At 39.7% G+C, this 18,398-nt stretch overlaps 3 protein-coding genes across 3 annotated transcripts; all 3 read left to right on the top strand.

Annotated features, from left to right (window-relative positions):
* The first annotated feature begins 6,237 nt into the window (after positions 1–6,237).
* Positions 6,238–7,642, top strand: LOC134671480 (filaggrin-2-like). The gene has a single exon (XM_063529349.1). It carries the CDS (start codon positions 6,447–6,449, stop codon positions 7,554–7,556), a length of 1,110 nt encoding a protein of 369 aa, XP_063385419.1. The 5' UTR covers positions 6,238–6,446; the 3' UTR covers positions 7,557–7,642.
* A 3,480-nt stretch (positions 7,643–11,122) lies between these two features.
* On the top strand, positions 11,123–12,613 carry LOC134671471 (sarcoplasmic reticulum histidine-rich calcium-binding protein-like). Its single transcript, XM_063529338.1, has one exon. It carries the CDS (start codon positions 11,443–11,445, stop codon positions 12,484–12,486), a length of 1,044 nt encoding a protein of 347 aa, XP_063385408.1. The 5' UTR covers positions 11,123–11,442; the 3' UTR covers positions 12,487–12,613.
* Positions 12,614–16,659: 4,046 nt separating this feature from the next.
* LOC134667617 (uncharacterized) lies at positions 16,660–17,343 on the top strand. The gene has a single exon (XM_063525074.1). It carries the CDS (start codon positions 16,660–16,662, stop codon positions 17,341–17,343), a length of 684 nt encoding a protein of 227 aa, XP_063381144.1.
* Positions 17,344–18,398: the final 1,055 nt, after the last annotated feature.

Genomic DNA, 18,398 nt, shown 5'->3' with positions numbered 1-18,398 from the left:
TTAACGTTATTATTATTAGTTAAAAATTCACTCTATTACAAGCTTTTATTTAGTTTCACCTGACCGTTGTCTGTCTGTCTGTCTGTGTGTAATCAAATCTTGCAAGTTAAATTTAATCCACTTCCCGGTTTCCGATTGAGCTGAAATTTTGCATGCATGTATAAATCGGATGACAATGCAATATTATGGTACCATCGAGCTGATCTGATGATGGAGACAGGAGGTGGCCATTAGGAACTCTGTGATGAAACATCGCAACCTAATTGTGTTAGGGCTTTTTAGAATTGTCTCGATGAGTATTATAGTTGTCTGTCGTATGAAAAAGTACAGTCAGCGACAAAACAGCGACCATCGAGCTGATCTGATGATGGAGACAGGAGGTGGCCATTAGGAACTCTGTGATGAAACAACGCAACCTAATTGTGTTAGGGGTTTTTAGAATTGTCTCGATGAGTATTAGTTGTCTGTCGTATGAAAAAGTACAGTCAGCGATAAAAGCTTGTACCGAAAATGAAATTTTTGCCAAAAACTTATTTAGTTAAGTCTTAATTCTATAAAATGGCACTTTTAAAAACCGGCCATGTGCGAGTCGGACTGGCGCTCGAATGGTTCCGTACCATTACGCAAAAAAAAAACAAGTTTGTTGTATTCCCATGCAACACACCTTTGTCCCGGGGGACCAAATACCTAATAAAAACAAAATAAAATAAAATATTTATTTTATTTTGTTTTCAGTACCTATTTGTATTATTGCGGCAACAGTATACATCATCTGTGAAAATTTCAGCTGTCAGTTCATGAGATACAGCCTGGTGACAGAGGACAGACAAACGGAGAGCCGAGTCTTAGTAATAGGGTCCCGTTTTTACGGGTACGGAACCCTAAAGATCAGAAATCAGATATCATGAAACTTATCTCTTTAATATTAAAGACAATAAAAATTTAATTATAGTCTATCAAAGTACCTATTCTCGATGACAAAGGTTTTCGTTTCCATCTCAGTCTGATTCCAAATTCGGCTTATAGGTCGCGATCACAAATTCCTTCACATCTTGTTTTTTTGGTACAACTTTGGCGGGACGTTCGGTTTCTGGTGACTCTGAAATCATGAATTCCATGACCCTTGGTTGTATCGGCTTATTCCGCCCAATGAATTCGTCATGTCTCACGTCAAAATCATAATCGTCTATATTAAAATCTTCGTCCTCGGAATCCCGGCCAGAGTCTACGATGCATCTTAAATTTCTTTTTTCTGCGGGCGCTTCAAACTCGTCGTCATGCAGATCGTAATATTTCGGTATAGGCGCTTTTACTAGAACTTGGGCTGCGAGCGGTTCTGAGTCTGCGAGGCTACGGGGAAAAATCTTCTTCGAGACTTTCAGCTTGGGGCTTACAAGAGGTTGTTTTATTGGGGAAGTTTGGTTGAAGTCACCTTCCTGCCTCATAACACGATAATTATGGGTCTTCACAGGGACGGATGCCGTAACACTCGTGACACTATCCGGACTCTTCTCTGTCAAACGAGCCTTGGATATCACGAAGCTTGCAACTATAAAGAGTAGAACACGTTTTACTTCACGTTCCATGTCTGCGGAGTCCTGAAGCTAACTAGGCGATCGAGGTTCGCTGAGCTCAGAACGTAAACACAATAATGTTTTTTTTTTATTGTCTATCCAAATGTTAAACAACTCAATAGTTTTACAATGCCCGCGCCGATTGTTATTATCTGTGAGCTCAGTCTGTAAGTGTCATCAACTGTTAAAGCTGATGACAATATAAATAATTCAATTCATTCAATTCAGACGACCGGTCTGGCCTAGTGGGTAGTGACCCTGCCTGCGAAGCCGATGGTCCTGGGTTCGAATCCCAGTAAGGGCATTTATTTGTATGATGATACAGATATTTGTTCCTGAGTCATGGGTGTTTTCTATATATTTAAGTATTTGTATATTATAACTATATATCGTTATCTGAGTACCCACAACACAAGCCTTCTTGAGCTTACTGTGTGACTTAGTCAATTTGTGTAAGAATGTCCTATAATAATATTTATTTATTTATATTTATAAAAATGCATGCTTTATATTTTTCATTAATAGATTACTCTTCAAATGAGTGGGTGGATTCAGCTTCTAGTCTTTAAGTAATATTATTAAGAATAGAGTTGACAGAGTGTTAGATCGGGACGGGTCAAACACGGATAGTATGTATTTATGCACAAATGTTTAAGACCATAGTCCGATGTTACCCGCGAAGTCCGTTTTTTACAATATATCCCTACAAACAAATCTAAAACCTTATTTTAAAAAACACATGAATAAATATGAATAAGTACAATATATTCTTCAAGAGTGTGAAGGGGGCAAAGTTGTTTTTCAACCTCTCGCACTAATTCAAATCTTGAGACCCGAGCAACCGAAAGATTCCTTAATAAAATTGTCAAAATGGAATCCTAAGCGCTGCGATCGTTTCAAGGTACGCGGTCTAAATAAACTTTATTGCCGGGAGTGCCGGGTAAAACACAAAATTTTTAATAACACCATCGCGAGGAAAGTAATAAAGTAGGTATTAGGTAATATCGCGTTATGTTTAAATTTCAAAAATTCTCTGGAGTATTTAGTAGTTAGTAAAAAGCGATTTTCCCCACTGTTTTTAAAGATTAAAGAGAGTCATTCTGACCTGCGCGCCTAGAGTCAGACCGTGAAAAGTCTGCAGTGATTTTGATAGCCCACGCACTGCAAGTGTCATATTAAACGTCAAACTTCTATGAAATTACGACGTATAAATAACACTTAAACTGCGTGGGCTATCAAATCCACTGAAGACTTTTCTTTGTGCGACTCTAGCTGAGATGTCAATCGTACATTGACAAACGCCAAACGAAAAGTAAAATGTATCGGAATGACAAGACGCTACGAAAAGTCACATGACTATTTCCGCACATTATTTAAGTTTCGATTGGCGTTATATTAACGATTATCACATATTATAGGCCCCGCTGTGCTGAAAACACGGTGAAAATAAACCTGTCTATAATCAATCACATGGGAGACGAATATAACAATAGGCATTTGTTTTACAAGGGGGCAAAGTTGTTGTTTAACCTCTCGTGGTAATATTGATATCCGAGCAAGATCCCCAAATTGAACGAGCTTAGCGAGGAGTGGGAAAAATGGAATCTTGAGCGTTGTGGAGGTTTCAAGGCACGAGGGTTAAACATATTTTGCCCCCGGCCCCCAAGTAGAACACCAAATGTTTCACCATACCAATGCAAGGAAAACACTAACTGTAAAATATCAAACATAAACAATTCAAAATTAATGTCATTCAATAGCTAGTTAATGTTCAAAATCATAATTTAAAAGTAAATTCTGCCAGCCAACATAAGGAAACAACTGAAAATTAGCATTTGATTGCTTTGTTACGTGGATAAAATGCTACTTTCTGATCAGTTTTTGAACAATCAAGAGAGCCTTTGCCTTTACCGTCTGGTGTGGTATAACTATTTCCCATTGTTCAATAGGTACCTTGAAATCTGTAACCGATCTAAAGTAATGTGATGTGTTCTTTATCACGTTCTCACCGTGAAATAAACTGCAGTGCTCCTAACTGAACTGAACTGAACTGAAGCCGTGGAGATAAACTTTGTAACTGATAAAGTTTATATTTGTTCAATATGTATGCATGTTTACTTAGCAATTATTACAAACAAAATGTCGCATCATTGTAGGAGAATGCATGTACCATCGCTCACACTGTTAACTGTACATCGGTGGACCTTATGCCTTTCGTAATAAGGTCCACCGGTTTACAGTTAGGAATGTTGTTGTTGGTATGCCAAATTTACATATACAATGTAGTAATGTAGACAGAAAAATAAAACAAACAAACTCTTTATAAGTGGCAAATGTAAGCGAGACGTGGTCATTGAGAGAGCCGCGGGCGAAGATGAAGATCCTCCAAGTCAGTGTCGTGATTTACCTTTACATCAATTATGTTAGTTCCTTCCGACTCAACAGAATCGACAACGGATTTAAGCTCGGCGGTTTAGTCGACAAGTCGAACAGCGATTACGTGCACCTAACGAGTCCGCACAGAAAACGCTACTCCGGCATCGGCCCAAGGCATATAATAAAAGAAGCCAACGATCTTCTGGACTCTTACTTCAGAATTGGATCACTTCCTGTGGAGAATAATAATATGATCGAGTCTTCGGTGTCTTGGTCGGAGCCTGTAGAAAATGAGATCACAAGACATACCGTCAAACCGATCACGGTGAATGCTAAACAAATAAGGAAACCGCAAGTGGAACACATGGAGCACCTACCGCTAGCGCCCGTGAGCGAACCGGAGGTTAGCCAGCAAGGTGTGGTGGTTGAGAAGATAGCGCCCAGCATAAATATAGAAATGGAGCCGTTGCCGGTGAAGAGGCCCATTATCGTGGTGGGAAAGATGCGGGGCGCCGGGTCTTTTCAAGAGTGGCGGAGAAGAAGGAAATTGAGCAACATGGGGCACAGCGTGTTTTCGATGTGCAATCATAACATAATTAATGATTTTTAAAGTTATCGGTTATCACAATAATGCGGATCAAATGTGAACGAGAGAGCGCGCACACAAATGCACTTGCACGCAGTCGTAGGTACCTATAAAATAATCTCCCTCACACACCGAAGCGGCGTGCGGGACAATTGAAGCCATAATGCAACTGAAGGGATGTTTTCAAATACAACATAACTAACCTTTTTGACGGATTCTGGTTTTTGGTTTCTTAGTACTTAGGTATATAAACTGCCCAAGAAGGAACCATAGGTGGTGGGATAAATTGGTCGAAAATCAATAAAAAAATACTAGTTACCAACCTACTCAAATCCATCCTAAAACAATTTCACCTGATATGTTTTTTTTTTGCGCATAAAAAAACTGAACAAAATATTTATCTCTTATAAGTGGTATTTAAAAACAAATTTAGTTGTATTGATTTCTAAAGTCATGGATATAGTAAAAAAAAGATTTATAGGTAACATTAGGTACGCGGATTGGCAAATTATAGACAAGCTGTATTTTAAATTGACCACCATTGTAATTCATCAGAGAAGACTCTATAGCGATAAGACCACCAGTTGTTATATCTACATTACTTACTTTTAATTTTATTGGCATGTAAATATTTTTTGGTGCAAAAATATTATTGTAAAATAAGTTAAGTCCATATACTTAAGTATTTTTGTAGACATCCCTTAAAACTATAGTATTATGTGAACTAAACAAATGTTATTTAATAATAAATACTGTGCTGATGTCAATTTTACTTTTACTTATTTTTAAGTATCTACCTATATCAGTAGCATAGGCACTGATTTGTTTTGTCATCATCACTTAAATATATTTTATTGTAATAGAATAAGTATCATCACAGTCCAAATCGGCCTGTTTGGAGAAAGAGGAAAGGGAGAGCCGACCTTAGATAATGGGAAAAGGCTTAGCTAGAAGAAAAAGAAGAAGAATAAGTATTATCGAGTACTATTACTTATTATGTCGCAATATCTAGTTTGTTAACGATCGAGTAAATATTATACCTACTTTGCGCACGAATACCGTGGAAGTAAAAACAAAGACCCGCTTGCCTCCCATGCCCCCGCATATCATATTTATTTATTGCAACCATGGTGTCGATGGTATTACAGAGGTCCCGTACCGCACACTCTTTCTCCAACCCCCGATTCCAAAGTTTCCGTGTTCATGACTCATCATAAACATCGAAACATTGACATATATGTCTTGTGAATTTTACCCTGACGATCCTTTTGGGAGATAAAATATTGAATTATATAATGAAAGGTTTATGGAATTCTTGCATGTTAGTTTTTAGTTTTTGACGATTGTGATGTAAATTCTTATAATTTTGGCTTAGGCAAAGTTGTACTGTAATTTATTTCATGAAATAAATAATCTAATCTAATCCAATCATGCTTTTATTTAGTGTATTAGTGTTAGCTAGGCGTTAGGGCATATAAGCTCTAACTAACACTACTCAACTAGAGGTTGGAGGAACTCCGTTGGGCCCCATACATTCCACGACTCTTCTCTTTCCGCACAAAAGCTACTCTTAATTAAATAAATAATAAATTTAGTTTTTAAACATTCAATAAAATAAACGTGTTTGTAAAACATAATCTACAACTCTACATTATATGTAGTCAATCTACACACGTTTTTGACGAACACGTAGTGGAAGCGTCCTTCAGCGGCGGCGGGAGCATGTCTTTTCACGCCCCACGCGCAGCTATGCACCGAATAAATTAAACAGTTTTTATTATCATTGACACAGAAGTGCATTGGCCAATCTAGCGCAAATCGGGGCGTTATGAATGTCAATGTTCTAGCAAAACGACCCTATATAACAGTATCGTTTGACCTTTCTCGGCATTGCCGCGCACAACGTCGGGATGATGGCACGGAGACTCGCTTTACTGTTCCTAGCCGTGTGTGGCTCCTGCATGGAGATGCGGGAGTCCGTGGAGAGGATGGTGATGGTCCGGACGACGGGGTCCGACCTCCAACCCGCCGCTACTGGATTCATTTACAAAAAGGACAACGACGGACCCGCGAGCGTTATCAAAATGGAGGAGAGTGATGTAATGGAGCATTTGTCGAAGTTGCCGGTGTATGACCAGCCTAAGGCATTTGCTGCTCCTATCCCGGTCGCTGCTGGACCTTTCTACGCTAAAGAAGACGAGGCTAAAGCCGCCTCACATGCCAGCGAGGCTTACGTCATTCCAGTAGTCGAAAAGGCTGATGAACATGACGACGGCATTGATGGCATCGCTGATGAAGAAGATTATGGAAAATTCCTGAAGGACTACGCGGCAGACTTCGGCAAATATAATAGCGATTTCTCTGACTACTTGCACAGTTTAGGTCACTACGATCTAGGGATTTATCATGGCGACGGGGGAGGGAGTGATTATGGCTCCGAAGGGCATCATGCACACGGTGATAAAGGACACAAAGGGTATGCCTCCAGCCACGGGTACGGGAAAGGGGGAGAAGGAGACTATCACACGGAGAAATATGAAAGCTACTCAATCTCTAAAAAGGGAGGTCATAAGAAACACTATGGGGACGCAGACGCCTTCGGCAAGCATTACGACGAAGGTGACAAGTACTCTGGAGGCGACCACGGGCACAAACTCGCCCACAGCAAGGAAGGGGCGGTCGACGGTTATCACAAACATCTCGACAAAAACGAGTTCAAAAAAGACCATGACTTCTATGACACAGAAGGTGTTACAGGTGGATTCGATGAGCACGGAGCTGGACAGGAACATCACGGGGCAGAAGCCGGAGCACATGAAGAAGGAGGTTCTCACGAGTCAGGGCATGACGAGGCACACGCAGGAGAAGAGGGTTTCGGAGAGAAGCAGTCTGGTGACGAACACGGGGCCACCCACTCCGCAGACGGAGGAGAATCCTCCTCACACTACTATTCAGGGGAGGGAGAGGCTGCGGGGGAAGGGCATGGCGGAAAGGTCTACGGCTACCAAGTCAAACACTGAGGGACTGTTAAAGATTGTTATTGTTTTGTTAGTTTTTGTAAATATGTATATTTTGTAAGATAAAGATAAGCCATATTTCTAACCAATTTCTTTGTTTCTTTTTACATACTTTTATTGCTGTATAATGCAAAAATTTATAGGTATTTTTAAATATTTGGGTCAAACACGAAACCGTGTTCACATCTTTCCTGTAGACATGCCCAAACACCAAAAGTCACAGACCTTAATCCTGAATATGTGGCTTTCCATAGAGAAGGGTCCTTATGCTTCATCTGCAATAAGGACTTTTCTATCAGAATTTTTGATGGAGTTTATTGCACTTTAAGCATAAAGACCCTTCAGTGATGGAAGGCCACAGTACTTATAGATTTGTTGATTATTGTCGATAGAAGGTTTAGGTACAGTCAGCAAGAAAAGTAACTGATCAGACTACGCGTCAAAATCAAAAGTAAGTATCTACAAAGTATTAGAGAATGATTAAGTAATTGTATGATTGATTGAAGTTAGTATTAGAGAATAAGTTAACAAAAAGAGATAGTACCTATAGTAGGTAGTTTTTACCTTATATCTAAATGTAGAACAATTTAAACTAGAACAGGTACTTTTGGTACAAATAGGTATTATGCGTTTACCTTCACACGCCCTTATAAAACAAAGTCCCCCGCCGCGTCTGTCTGGATATATGTATGTTCGCAATAAACTCAAAAACTTCTGAACGGATTTTCATGCCGTTTTCACCTATTAATGAAGTGATTCTTGAGGAATGTTTAGGTATATAATTTGTGTAGGTAACCCGTGCGAAGCTGGGGCGGGTCGCTAGTATAATATGAATTGATACTTAAATGAGTGGAAAGACGAACTTTAAATTTACAAAATAAATGACTGTGATGATTTATGAGCGTATAATATTTTTAAATCTACACATATACTATTTTGAACCTTATCCCTATAACTACAAGGTTGAGATTTCACTAGACTTTGTCATATGTTTCATTTCTCGCGAAGGAAGTTGATACGCTTTATTAGGTAATGTAAAACATTGTAATACTCCTCACAGGTGCTTATTCAGTCCATTCCAATATGTGTACGAGTTCACATAATCGCCTCCATGGATTTTGCACAACAGCGGAGTTCTATACAGGTTATATATCTTTACAGATGTATTAAGAATAAGATCCAGAATTCCTGTTTCTTATAATTTATAATTCAATGTGACGATGACGTCCCACGAGTAAAGGTACCTAATGGCGGTTGGCGCTTACGCTATTATTAACGCGCTCCAATATTATTGCGGCGCTATGCGACGTAGGTAGCGCCAGCCGCCATAAGGTACCTTTTGCCGAGGAACGTCACAAATATACAAGGTCCGCCCGACGATATCGGCCTGTCAGTTAAACGCAAAATTTGACAGCTCCGAACAACTGACAGGCCGATATTGTCCGGCGAACTAGTAATTTGTGGGCCCCTTTATTTAAGAGACATCACCAGGATCACCTCTACGCATTCAGTAAACGATAAGTTTTTATACCATAAAAAGGGATCTACATCATCATCATCTGGAACACTACGCTGCGCTCTAAAACTCAAATAATAGATGTAGCTCGAAAAGCGGCCTAAATTGAGACTGCAGGGCTGGTCATGTCTGCCGCATGCCGAATGACTTGCGGGCCAAGATAACCACGATGTAGATCCCCCGGCAGACCTCGTCAGCGATGGCGAGGGACTCCTTTTTGAGAGATTGGCCAGATGTAGCTCTAAACCGGGAGGGACGAAGAGGGGGGAGGCCTTTGCCCAGCAGTTGGACACCATAGGCTCGAATAATAATAGAAATAAAAAAAAGACCTTAACCAAATTTAATAACAGGAAACCGCTCGGATTGACTGGTATTAAAATTCCGTTTCAGAGGGCCTACAGCGAACCACGTTCGAGGTGTTACCTCCCTGTCACACTTACGTACGAATTAACAAGTGCAACAGAGAGGCAGCACGACGAACGTGGTTCGCTGTAGGCCCTCTGAAACGTTCTAGCGCTACCACAGATTATATAATAGTTCTTACGAAGCGCTACGCCGTAGCCCGTAGCACGTATCATTTTCTTCCTGGTTAGGTAACGGTAATTACAATTGTATCTAATGCATCTACTCGTAGTTATGTATGGTACTTTTAACATTTAAAAAATTAACACTTTTTAAAAGTTTTATTTGTTTTATTTAGTTCAGCGTCACAGAGAGTGAGGCGTGTCACTCAACATGCCATGTCGCGGAGAAGATTCGAGTTATGGCACAATTGCTTGCAGGTAATGTCAGCATACGTCATCATGCAGTCATCAGATCCTGTGTACTTGTGCAGTGCTTTTACTGCTTTTTAACAAGCTTTTATTAGGTCGACCTGTATGTAACTAACTATGTAATGGAATCTAAGGTAACTAATTTAACCATCTTCCAAGGATCGTAGCGTCATGAAAATTGGCAGCTGCATGTAGTTCGGATGACAATACAATAATATGATACTGTCGAACTGATCTGATGATGGAGACAGGAGGTGGCCATAGGAACTCTCGACCTGTATGTAACTAACTATGTAATGGAATCTAAGGTAATTAATTTAACCATCTTCCAAGGATCGTAGCGTCATGAAAATTTGCAGCTGTAGGTAGTTCTGATGACAAATACAATAATATGGTACTGTCGAACTAATCTGATGATGGAGACAGGAGGCGGCCATAGGAACTCTGTGATGAAACAACGCAACCTAATTGTGTTAGGGGTTTTTAGAATTGTCTCGATGAGTATTAGTTGTCTGTCGTAAGAAAAGTACAGTCAGAGATAAAAGCTTGTACCAAAAATGAATTTTTTGCCAAAAACTTATTAATATTTTACTTGTTTTATTAAGTACCTACATCACAACATAAAATCCTATGTAAACAGATATCTATCTATGACCTCTACATTAATTTTTCCCTCCACGACACGTATACATACTTATTGAAGAAAATATTAGATATATATAGGTTTTTTATTTATCAGGGAAGCTTCTACAATAATTTACATTGGCGAGTAGATATACAGGTAATATACCTAGGTACTGTTTGATATAGATAGTTAAACCTATGTTGGTTCGATTACTCATTAATATTAATAATTAATTGTTAAGTAAAAGTTAACGATTATTCTAAGAGATCTCTTCTCCATTAAAAATAACAGCCACGATTACGGGGAAACAACTTAACTTTACTATTTCGTCCTATTCTAATGTCGTGAGAAAAAAAATCAAACCCAAAGCCTTAGAGCGTGTACAATAAATTAAAATACCTATCCCTATAACAATTATGTTTAAAAAAACCTAAATAAACTAGGCCAGCGGTTCTCAAACTTTTTTGGTGACGGAACCCTTTCGGCAAGCGAAATATTTGACGGAACCCCAAATTAAAAATTTTCGTTCATCACTGTGGACCAGATATATCTATAGAAGAGCTGGTTTTTTTCTTATTATTACAAGTATATTTTCGCGGAACACACTTTGAGAATGGCTGAACTAGGCAGTAGGTACTATAAGCTTCCTTCGCGATGAATATGTATCCACTTGGTTACAACAATGGCGCCCTACTCGCGCACTATCTCGGTGAATGAAATCTTTTTTGTGGCCCGGTGGGCTCCAAGACCATTTCACGCCAATTCGTCATGCCATCGACCGCAAACTGTTGCACAACGCCTTTTCATTGCCAATGTCTTTGTCGCGTACACAACCTCGCTATGATAAGCAAATTGTTACATGGCTACTAGAAAGGTGCGGTAGTCCTTCCTTTGTCTCTGATCTGATATAAATATTGAGCAATAGGCTTATCAAATTATTACAGCACAGGTCACTGCAGCGAGCACATCTCAACCATGGCGAAGGCTTTCTGTGTTCTACTGGTGGTCGCGGCGGCGTCGGCGGTCCACGTGTCCTACGTGGCTCCGGTGGCCAGCGGGTACATCTACAGAAGCGACAACGGAGGCCCCGCGAGCCTCATCCAACTAGGAGCGCAGCAGTACCACCAGCCCGCGGCTTTCGCGCCGCCTCTACCTGTAGCGCAACCTCTGACCCTACCTTTACCTGAGCCTGAGGTCTACGAATTGCCCGCAACTCCTCTAACTTTCCACGGTGAAGCTGAACCCCTCGCTAAGCATATCGCTGAACAAGATGAAGACGATGAAGATGATGTTGATGATGAAGAGGAGGATCACACGGATCCGGAACTGTACGGACATTTAATCGGAATCGGACATGGACACGGACACGGCCACGCTTACGAAAAGGGAGCGGGCAGCGACTACGGCGAAGAACACCACGCCGCCCACGGCGAGAAGGGCAGCAAGGGATACAGCTCCAAAGACCACCACGCTTCTGGCGAAGCTGGACACTACGGCAAGGAACATAAGGAAGGCCATTACGGCGAATCTGAAGGAGAAAAAGCTGCCCACCACGACGAAGCTGATGCCCACGGGAAACACCACAAAGCCGGCTCCAGCTACAAAGGAGGCGATCACGGACACAAGAAGCACTTCAGCAAAGGCGAGGACGTGACCGGCTACCACAAGGTGTTCCACAAGGACGAGTTCAAGAAGGACCACGACTTCTACGACGTCGCCGACAACAGCGGCCACTTCAACAAATACGGCAACCAGAAGGGCCACCACGGGTCCGAGGAAGGCGGCCATAAGGAAGGTGGGTCCCACGACTCTGGTTCTCATAAGGGTGAGTTTGGTAAAGCGGGCTTCCACGCTAAAGGGCATCACGATGAAAGCGATACCGGCCATTCCGCTGAGGAGGGTAAGGAGAGCCACTACAATCACAGCGAAGAGCACGGCAAGAAAGGCAGCAGCGAAGACGGGAAAGAGTACCACTTCGAAGATGATGATGATGAGGATGATGACGACGACGACGAATAAACAACGAAACCGATAATGTGTAAATATTTGTTAACTAATTGTCCGTTTAAATTGTTATGTTTGTACGAAACGAATGATGCTGTAAATATTTTTGTAACGCTGATATATATAAACAATTGAAAACTTAATGTTTGTGCACTTATTTCTGTTCCCCAATCCCTATCGATCCTATCGAAAATGGAGGGTATCAATGACGACCTCTGCTTGTTCTAAGGCTCTACTAGGTATTGATTATGAATTATTACGTTCTACTGATGGTATTAAAGCAAAAATATGATGAAAATGATGTGTGTGATGAGAATCATGAAATATTATACAGTGTGTAAATCCCATACGGGGAATAAATTAAACCAGATAAGTATAGAATTATCCATGTAATCATTACTCGTAATTAAGATATTTTTAAAGTTACACTTAATTATGGCCCCGTAATTAGGGTTGCCATACGTCCGGATTTGTCCGGACATGTCAGGATTTTTGACCCTTTATCCGGATTGCAGTATCTTAATATACCCACTTCTTAGGTCCTCCGCTAACCACAGTTTAAATATTGGCCCGTATTGAATTTACACACTGTATAGGGAGTCAATTATATAATAAACTCTATTTCCTACACTAATATAGGTTAAAATTTCCATACCCGATTTTAGATTTTTCATTTCTTTTTAAGAGGATGGTTTGTACATGCGCTCAACGTGAAAATTAATAATTCCAGTTGCAACATGTTAGAATTTGTGCGGATAGAGAAGTGAGAAGAGAGAAGAGAAGAGATTTCCACGACTCTTCTCTTTCCGCACAGACTCTAGAAGCGCGGTCACCATAGTATGGTGAAATTGGTAAATATACAAGCGCTACGCCTCGAGCTGCACTCACTCAGTGACATCACATCACTCACGTACAGCTTGGCAAAAAAGTAGAAATTAAAAACCGGGCAAGTGCGAGTCGGACTCGCGCACGAAGGGTTCCGTACCATAATGCAAAAAAAAAACAAAAAAAAAGCAAAAAAGAAAACGGTCACCCATCCAAGTACTGACCCTTCCCGACGTTGCTTAACTTTGGTCAAAAATCACGTTTGTTGTATGGGAGCCCCATTTAAATCTTTATTTTATTCTGTTTTTAGTATTTGTTGTTATAGCGGCAACAGAAATACATCATCTGTGAAAATTTCAACTGTCTAGCTATCACGGTTCGTGAGATACAGCCTGGTGACAGACGGACGGACGGACGGACGGACGGACGGACGGACGGACGGACGGACAGCGAAGTCTTAGTAATAGGGTCCCGTTTTACCCTTTGGGTACGGAACCCTAAAAAGTGGCAACACTGTAGTGTCGTCCCTTTCAAACCAATTAATATAAGAAAACGGGACGACACTACAGTTTGCCACTTTTTAATTTCTACTCTTTTTTGCCAAGCTGTACGCACACTGTATCTTTAGGTATTTAAAAAAGAGTAAACAAAATCTACCCTCAAATGACTTCTTAAGCCAGAAGTACCTAAAGATACAGACTATAGGTTTCTGCCCGACACTTCGTCTGCGTGGGACTGGGATGATGGCGATGAGTGATAAAAACTAGTCTAACTAGCTATGTCCTTCCTCGGGCCTCTAATTATCTCCGTACCAAATTTCATCTTAAGCGGTTCAGCGGTTTAGGTAAAGCGTGAAGTGGTATAGAGTTAGACCAAGAAAAGTGCAGCGATTTTGATAGCTCACGCGGTGCCAAATGTTATTTATACTTTATACTTTTATATGGTGCGTGGGCTATCAAAATCTCTGCAAATTTTTCTTCATGGTATAATAATATACTCCGCCTGGTACTCTCTTCCCGTCTTTTCTAGGTCACCTGACTGACACAAGCCTACGTCATCATGCGACAGCGCTATATGATAATATGCGATAGCGCTATATATAGCGGCCATGTTATTGTGACGTAGGCTTGTGTCACTCTGGGAAGAGAAGACCATGTTTTATTAGGCTATGCTTTTCTTGATGTGATTCTAACAGACAGACATACTTTTCGTATAAATATAAGGGATTGACGGTAACCGTAGGTTTGTACGATAATGTTGCCAGAGCTGCCAATGATTGGTAAATGGATACGTAGTATCTTCTTAGTAGTTTGTGGTAAATGGTAATTAAATAATGATTTTTGGCTGAATGTTCATTCAGCCAAAAATCATTATTTAATAACCCTTGTGCCCTTCGTTTACAGCAAAATCAGTAATCCGTTATTATAAAATGACAAGTTTACTTACTAAATACGCTCATATTTATTGCGCCCCTAATTAATTTCAACAATTAAATTAAAGCTTGTAGATTATAAAGGTTTTTTTTTTAAATTAGAAAACGCGTACGGAGCAGGTTTGGTTGAGCGAAGAAATGGAAAAAAATACCTAGTATTTCTATAGTTTCTTTTGATTTTAGGGTTCCATTCGAATTAAAAGACACTTAAATAGAACACCTACTTTTCCTATCTGCACACCTCAATAAAAATACAATAAAATAGGTACGATATCTTCCAGGCAACCTTTGGGTAGCGGAAACATTCGTACCTAGTTATTCGTTTTTATATACTACGACGGTGGCAAATAAGCGCACATGTAAAGTGGAAGTTATAGCCACGAGCGCGTTGCATTCTTCAAATAAGCACACTGGACAGCCATTTGACATGGAAAAAACATGTAGAAAAAATTAAAAATAAACTTGCCCGATTTGTGTATGCACTTAGCGTATTGAAGTGTAGCACTACCTTAGAGTGTGCGCTGGCGGCGTATCACTCACAAGCAGTCGCATGGCTACGCTACGGGCTTCTCTTGTGGGGCCACAGCACCGACATTCAAAACGTTTTCATCATGCAGAAAAAATGTATCAGGATCCTAGTAAATATACATCCACCCCACAGCTGTAGACCACACTTCAAAGATCTTAACTTACTGACCCTCCCCTCTCTGTACATTTTGGAAGTAGCAACATTTGTCCGCAAAAACCTACATTTATTCCAATTCTGTCAAAACCCTCGACGTCAACAGAGCCTAAATTAGAAATATACAAGAACGGTCCATACTACAGAGCCATAAATGTTTATAATAAAATCCCCACTTATTTAAAAACAGACCCCAACTTCATAATCCGCCTTAAAACTATGCTGATGGATAAATGTTACTACTCAATAGCCGAATTTATGGAGGATGATACTATGTAATGTAATAAATAAATAGTAACTTAGCATATAATATAAATATAATTGTATTATATTATAACATATTTTATATTAATAGAAAAAGTAATAAGTAGGTACTTATAACATAATGTAGTAATCCTTGTCTATAGGTAATAAGATTCAAGTATTCATTAGAAGAGGCTGTTAAACTTAAAAGTGCAATTTAGAAATGTATAAGTATTACTTTAAAGAGAAGTGCAATTTAGAAAATGTATAAGTATCGAACGTAAGTATAAGTCAGTAGTAAACCAATACTATGAAATTGTTAACCACCAATTTTTGCTACACCCTTTCCAGGGTCCATGTATATAACATCTGTACTATGGTATGCAAATAAAGATCTCTCTCTCTCTTATCATTCCTGAGGTTAGGAAACAAATGCAAGTCTCGCCACCCAACACAGTGCACCCTCTGCAACCTGACTCATCACATCCATTACAAACTACATAATACCTTATAGGTACCTAGTAGAACTAGGTACCTATGTAGTGTACTAACTAGTTTCCTTATGATTGCGGTGTCCTATGAGGTGCTTCCCCGGTGGCTGTTCAAAATTTGTACGAGACGTATTTCACTGTCATAAGTATAGTGTGTCAAAAGCACACGCTTGGAACTAACTATGGTCGCGGTTGTCGATCACGGCATGGATAGCTATACCTAAGCAACCATAAGTTTATTTGTAGTAGATACGGAACCATTCTAGATGCTTCTCCAACCTGCCCCGGGCTAGAGCAGGCGTGTGCACGACCGTACAGAAATAATCACACAGAGCCTTGACCGATCCAAACCGCTGCATCCAATCGTCATATCGATTACGGATCTAATCGTCCGCAACCAGATGCCCATCTAACGAAAAAACCATCCTTGGCTTAAAAATAGTATAAAACGACGCCTCCAATCATGTATGTCAGTGTCGCAACCCAGTTCAATTGCGCAACACAAAAGCGTAACAATGCGAAAATTTCTGCCATTGATATTAGTTTTTTGCTTCGCGGATTCTTCGCCGGTTAGTGTCGGCACTTTGCAATTCGACAACCTTGACACTGACCTGGATGATTTGAAATACGAGGTAGAAGAGGAAGATTTGGACGACTACTCGAAGCTACTCGATGAGGCTGAGGATGAGAAAAAGACTAAAGCGAAAACAACAGGATATGAAAAGAGCAATAAAGCTAGCAAAGGCCTTAAAGGGAAGAAGACAGTTACTGATTTGAAAAAGTTTTTCAAAGGATTAGGAGCGGAGGACGAAGGATACTACGATGATGTCGCTGCCTACGCCTTAGCTGAAGCGGCAGCCGCAAAAGCAGTCGGCGTTAAAGGAAAAGAAGACAGGACCTACAGAAAAGGAACCAAGACTCGGGGCTTCCACCGCGTCCATCATAAAGACGAGTACAAGAAAGATAAAGTGTTTTACGAAGATGATGAAACCAAGGGATCTATTAACAAAGTTGGTGCTAAAGGTAGCGGTTACAGTTTGAGCGGAGGCGCTGGTTTTAATAAAGGGCATATCCATCATAAATTGAAGAAAGGAGTGTACGGGAAACAAGGGTATTCTGATAAGGGAACGTTTGAAAAGGAATTCGAAGGTTATGGAGATTCTGAAGGCTTTGATACTAAGTATTCGTCCGATAGTTGATAGAGAACAGCACGTAGGGACTATTCCCACAGCCATTCGCCGTCTCCATTGTACATTTAATTTATCTTAATTCCGATTACTATAGCATGAATGGAATTTTTCACACTGTAAGTTTTACGATTTCGAGTAGATACACCTTCCTTATTTAAACAGAGGTTAAAGCGTTTAATCCTTCATACCTAATTATATTGGTTATAGGTACTTTTATAAGAATTTATAATTATCTTCCAAAAGAAATAACCAACGAAAAAACATACACAAAATTTGTTAACAAGTTAAAAACCTACCTAATAGACCATACTTTTTACTCCCTGCAAGAATTTTTCAACGAAAATAAGTATAATTTTAAGATATTAAAATAATATTTTTGTTATATATTATAGGCATAGAAATAGATAAATTAAAGTGTACCTTTCTTATGTGTAATACATATTTTATATGCACGTGTATTTGCAATGCCCTTGTAGGGTAACATATTGTAATCTTATTGTACTATTAGAGTAAGATCAATATGGGAGCAATAAACTTATTCTTATTCTTAAGTGATTTTTTTAAAGCACAAGGTATGTTGTTTTCTTTGTTTATGTATTCTTATAATAAACTTTCTTAGACTTACAGTTCGTTTTTTTTTATCACTTAGACGCTTTTTTAACGCGCGTTGAAATAGCTGCCGTGCGAATGGGGGCTTAGGGTGGTATTCCACCTGTCCAATTTATTTGTCCAATGTCTATTTGCGTCTCACATTTTGCTTAGTGATAGAATGAGAGGCAATGCAAATTATACCAAGAAATTGGGCAAGTGGAATACCAATTTACGTATTTTCTATTCTATTGCTCGCCTGTTACAATATCAAAGGCAATGTTGTCGATTTAAATTCGATGAATTTATATAACAACAGGAGTTTAATTTGTTTTTAAATTACATGCTAACGATTCCACTTGCATGGTACTCGAATAAAGACACATGTAGCATCAATCTCTTAAAAATTATATGTATACAAATAACATTTTTAACTTTATAACGATTTGATATCGATTACCTTCAATGCCGATTCG

The sequence above is a fragment of the Cydia fagiglandana genome, chromosome 1, assembly GCF_963556715.1.
Source record: "Cydia fagiglandana chromosome 1, ilCydFagi1.1, whole genome shotgun sequence".
NCBI classification, from domain to species: Eukaryota; Metazoa; Arthropoda; class Insecta; order Lepidoptera; family Tortricidae; genus Cydia; species Cydia fagiglandana.
Note: the sequence above shows the minus strand (reverse complement) of the source record. Positions and strands in the feature narration are given on the sequence as shown.

What these genes read in the sequence shown, in the direction of transcription:
- LOC134671480 (XM_063529349.1), top strand. Translation starts at nt 6,447, where the DNA reads ATGATGGCACGGAGACTCGCTTTACTGTTCCTAGCCGTGTGTGGCTCC.
- LOC134671471 (XM_063529338.1), top strand. Translation starts at nt 11,443, where the DNA reads ATGGCGAAGGCTTTCTGTGTTCTACTGGTGGTCGCGGCGGCGTCGGCG.
- LOC134667617 (XM_063525074.1), top strand. Translation starts at nt 16,660, where the DNA reads ATGCGAAAATTTCTGCCATTGATATTAGTTTTTTGCTTCGCGGATTCT.